At 40.9% G+C, this 4,720-nt stretch overlaps 1 protein-coding gene across 1 annotated transcript; it reads left to right on the plus strand.

Moving 5' to 3' along the window:
• Nucleotides 1-1,004: 1,004 nt before the first annotated feature.
• LOC131150212 (uncharacterized) lies at nucleotides 1,005-3,574 on the plus strand. The gene has a single exon (XM_058100811.1). The coding sequence runs from the start codon at nucleotides 1,472-1,474 to the stop codon at nucleotides 3,365-3,367; it is 1,896 nt and encodes a 631-aa protein (XP_057956794.1). The 5' UTR covers nucleotides 1,005-1,471; the 3' UTR covers nucleotides 3,368-3,574.
• Nucleotides 3,575-4,720: the final 1,146 nt, after the last annotated feature.

Here is a 4,720-nt window from a genome sequence, read left to right on the forward strand (position 1 = left end):
GAAACCTAACATTGAGGTTTCTGGATGTAGCCTTCAACGAAAAAATCGAAATCACACAATACTATATGAAGTTAAACCAAACAAATCTTTGAACGTTTGTTAAATAAGTACTCAAAGAAGCAAATTTTATTTTACGGTAAGAAAAAATACATACCCCATTTTCGTGTTTTTATAGCTTTTGTTTGAACAGTCACCTACACTCGCCCACTCCATGAACGGTCACCTATAGTCGCCCACTCCCGAACAGTCATCTGCTGCCGTTGTCCTCCTCTCTGCTCTTTCTGCAAGTGAAGCTTTGCAGACAGTCTCTACTTTTTGTTCGCGAGTGAAAGGAAGGGAAAGAGATCAGATCAAACAAATCTCGCAGCATGGTCCTGCGAGATTTGTCACGCGTCATACGTCGTCTCATTTTCTACACAAATCTCGCAGGATCATCTTGTGAGGCTTTCTACCACGCATCAACTGAACCTATGTAAAACTTTTTAAATTTTAGTCTTTTCATAATAAATCTATTTTGTAAGTATTAGTGTGAGTATTATTTAATATTTTATTTTAAATTAATAATAAAACCATAAAAAAACTGGACCATAAAGATCACGCGCTCGTGTAGAACAGCATTGCTTTTGGAGAGGAGGTGGTCCAGGTGGATGCATCTGTGCCGTCCGCATGATCAGCCTTACGCTGGCACACACTGCCCGCCTCGACGCAGCTCCGACTCACGTGACACCAAGTGGCACCGTACATTCACCATCCCACGAATCCCCATGCACAGATCACGCTAAAAGACATTATTACCCCCAACACACCCCGCCTCCCATTCCACGTGTCCCTGTATAATTTCTCCACCCACCGACGCCCCCTTTTTATCAAACCCACCGCACCTGTCGGCGCTGCATTATTCTACTGGACCTCACCAATAATTTAGGAATTTTCTCAAGGGTACTATTGTCCACGCGCAAAAAATTGTCGTCTTCACGAGCCTTTGGTGGCTCTTCGGCACAGTCCGCATTTTCCCACACCCAAATTACCCAATATCTCTCTCCTCCTCCCCCCCACCCCCCTCTCCCTCTCTCTCTCTCTCTCTTGTTCTCATCAGAGGAGATCGCGTCGCCGTCTTCTTTTTTTCTTCGCAGGCCGAAAAGCTCGGATTTCTGTGATTAATTTGAGCTTTCCGCACAGGCCAAAAGACGAGTGGAAGAAGATAAGAGGGAAAGGAGGGATAGTATCATTGAAAGCTACAGCATTGAGTTATTAGAGTAAGTTTAATTACTCATCCTATTTTCTCGAGAAGATCAAAAAAAATTTATGTTCCGATAGAAAATTTTCTCGGTTGCCAATTAAAAAGAACAGGTAAACGTACTCCTGAAGCATATTTATTTTTTTGGGGGGGAGCGCGTTCCTCTTTTCTCCGCAAGTTTCCCGTGAAAGTTTGTTCTTGTTAGTTGGGTTTGTTAAATTTGTTGTCGTTTAGATGCCGGAGAAAGGAGTGAGCTGGCCGCTGGCGTACCTATGGGTTCCCCGGCCAAACCATCTGCTTCAATGGCGCTTGTGGGTGTTGACGGCCGTCGTTTTTCTGGGAACGTTGGCGGTTTGGAGCATTGATGGGTGTAATGTAAAGAGATTGATTGAGGCAAGGAGTTTCCGGCGAGAGTATGCTACTTTGAAGCTCAATAGGTCGGTTACTTTGACCTATACTGACCGGGATCTGACCCAGAACACCCATAATTTCACTCTGCACATCCATTACGTCCCCGTTAATAATCATACCCAAAACCATCCCAATGTGACCCATTTGATCCACCGCAAAAATCCTGAAAATCGCAGTCACTCTAAACCGCAATTGCCTACGAACAATCATAAGCAACCTGCTTCATCTCCGGTTTACCGAAAACCCAACCTGAATCTGGCGCAACCACAAGCTCCGGCGAACTTGAGATGGATATCGGCTGAGTTAGAGCAGAATTTGACGTCGAATCTCCTGGCTCGTTGGTTGGCTCCCGGTGGTGTGCCCTGCAAAGACTCGAGGACTCTGAAAATAGCGATTCATGGTTTGGACGGTCGAGATTCGATCGAGCTCTCCGCCGGAGAAATTCATGAATTTGTTTTTCGAGCACTGGATGATTCCGGGAATCCTCGGTGTTTGGGTGGAGATTACTTTGAGACCGATATTTCCGGGGAGAGGTGGAAATCTCGACCACCCGTCAAAGATTTGGGCAATGGTTCTTACTCATTTTCGCTCCAAGTTCATCCTGATTTTGCAGGGAATTACAATTTCAGCGTGATTCTCCTTTTCCGGCACTTCGAGGGTCTCAAATTCTCTCCCGAACGGTTCGCTTTCGACAAAGAACTCAGACGATTATCCATCAAATTTTACTCTAAGAAGAAAGCTCAATTACCGGAGTTGCGGACTTGCACAAAATCTGACTTCACGAGAGATGTTTGGTCCGGGAGGTGGACGAGGCTCGCAAAGAACGATGATTGCCAGATTGGAGACGATGGCCGGTACCGGTGCCTGAGACCCGATTTTGCCTGCCGTAATCAATGGTGTAATGGTTCATTGGCTCTTTTGGAGAGCAATGGTTGGGTCTACTCGAGCCATTGCTCCTTCAAAATATTTACCGGCGACTCTGCTTGGAATTGTTTGAAGAACCGATGGATTTTCTTCTGGGGCGATTCGAATCACGTCGACACGATTCGAAACATGCTCAATTTCATCCTTGATTTGCCCAATATTCCGTCAGTTCCCCGGCGGTTCGACATGAATTTCACGAACCCCAAAGACCCATCTCAGTCTGTTCGAATCACCAGCATCTTCAATGGCCATTCAAACGAGACAAAAAATTATCTGGGCTTGCACTCGCTAAGAGACGAAAGATTTCGAAATCTTTTGAAGCAGTACTTCTCGGAAAACACAATCCCGGACACGATGATCATGAACTCCGGGTTACACGACGGCGTCTACTGGCGAAATATCAGACAATTCGCCCAAGGAGCAGAGTACGCGGCGAAGTTTTGGGCGGAGGTGATGGAGTCGGTGCGGCGGAGGGGGCAGCCCGTGCCGGAATTCATATACCGGACGACGGTGGCGACCGGCGGGTATGCGAGGACGTTGGCATTCAATCCTAACAAGATGGAGGCTTTCAATTGGGTGTTCTTGGAGAAGTTGAGAGAAGCAGGGTTGATTGCAGGGGTGATTGATGACTTTGACTTGAGCTACGCTTGGCATTTCGATAACCGGTGTAACGACGGCGTGCATTACGGCCGAGCTCCGGCGAAGATGCGGTGGAGGGACGGCCAAATCGGGCACCAGTACTTTGTGGACCTCATGCTGGCACATGTGCTGCTCAACAGGCTGTGTGTGAGTTAGCTTCATTAGAGGTAGGAGATGGGATGCTGTGTGTGAGCCCCGAGGTGGTGATCAGAGACTGTGGCAAAATTTTGAGGCAGGTGTTGTATTTTCTGTAATTGTTGTATAGCGTTGAGTAGTGTTGGCATTCTTTATTGGTTTATTGATTGTTGTTATCTGCGGTTAGATACATTCCCGTAAACAATAAAATTTTACCATTTTCCAGTAGAAGAATTATGTAGGTATTTGGAAGCTTAGAGCTTTGGTATGATGTCAAAAATTAGAAAAATAAAAATTTAAAACTTAAAAATAGAAAATATAAAATATAAAATAGAAACCAACTGTATATTTGGTTAATATTTATAAAATTAATATAAATCAAAATTTTAATTAAAATATGTATGCTTATGTTCATCTGTAAATCAAAATATTGTAAAAATATAATTAAAATAATCAAATTACAAATAATACATATTAAAAAATTATTATAATAAAAATTAAATTTATTATAATTATTTTACTTTATAATAAAAATTTTATTATACATGACAAAAAATAGTAAAAGTATTTTGTAATTGGTTTAATTATTATTTTTAAAAATTTATGTATACTTTGATTTTAATTATATTTAAATTTATATGATCATTTAATTTTTATTTAAATTTAAAAGTAGATAACATGACAAGAGTCTAACATGTTTCGAAATGAAATGAAATCTATACTTTTGGAAGGAAATTGCCCTCACGGAGTTGGTTTATTGGATTTGGACATCAAGGCACTCGTAATGCAATATTATCACATCTTATTGTTCTATTTATAATAGTAATATGTTAATAAAAATCAAAATAATACTTTTACGTTATAATAATGTAATATAACACGCCCCTAATTATTTCATTTATTGGATTACTAAGTGTTAATTTTTTATTTTTTATTTTTAGATTTATAAGTTTTTGGGCATAAATTTAATTAGATACATATTCTTAGTAGGTTTGTATATTGACAATATAAATATTCTTTATATGTCATGATAAAATAGTTTTCTTGAAATGTCAACCAAGATTTCTTGTAATGCCCCGACCCGTCACGTGGGATCGGAGTGCTAGTAAAACATAAAAATACTCCATGATACCATAAATACAAGGGTCTGATCCCGAGGGGCTCACGGTTACCCTATCCATAATCAACACATCATAATATAGCGGAAAACATTCATTCTCAAAATACCATACCAGAATTCTAAGTCAGCACTATTACATAAATATCTCCAGTATTTCTATTACAACCCTAAAAAGACAACTTGGTCATAGTCCAGTACGTATATGAGTACTTACAAAAACTCACAAAATACTACGCTCCAGAACCCTTTAGAAC

The sequence above is a fragment of the Malania oleifera genome, chromosome 3, assembly GCF_029873635.1.
Source record: "Malania oleifera isolate guangnan ecotype guangnan chromosome 3, ASM2987363v1, whole genome shotgun sequence".
NCBI classification, from domain to species: domain Eukaryota; kingdom Viridiplantae; phylum Streptophyta; class Magnoliopsida; order Santalales; family Ximeniaceae; genus Malania; species Malania oleifera.

Coding starts and splice junctions, on each gene's coding strand:
- LOC131150212 (XM_058100811.1), top strand. CDS start 1,472: ATGCCGGAGAAAGGAGTGAGCTGGCCGCTGGCGTACCTATGGGTTCCC.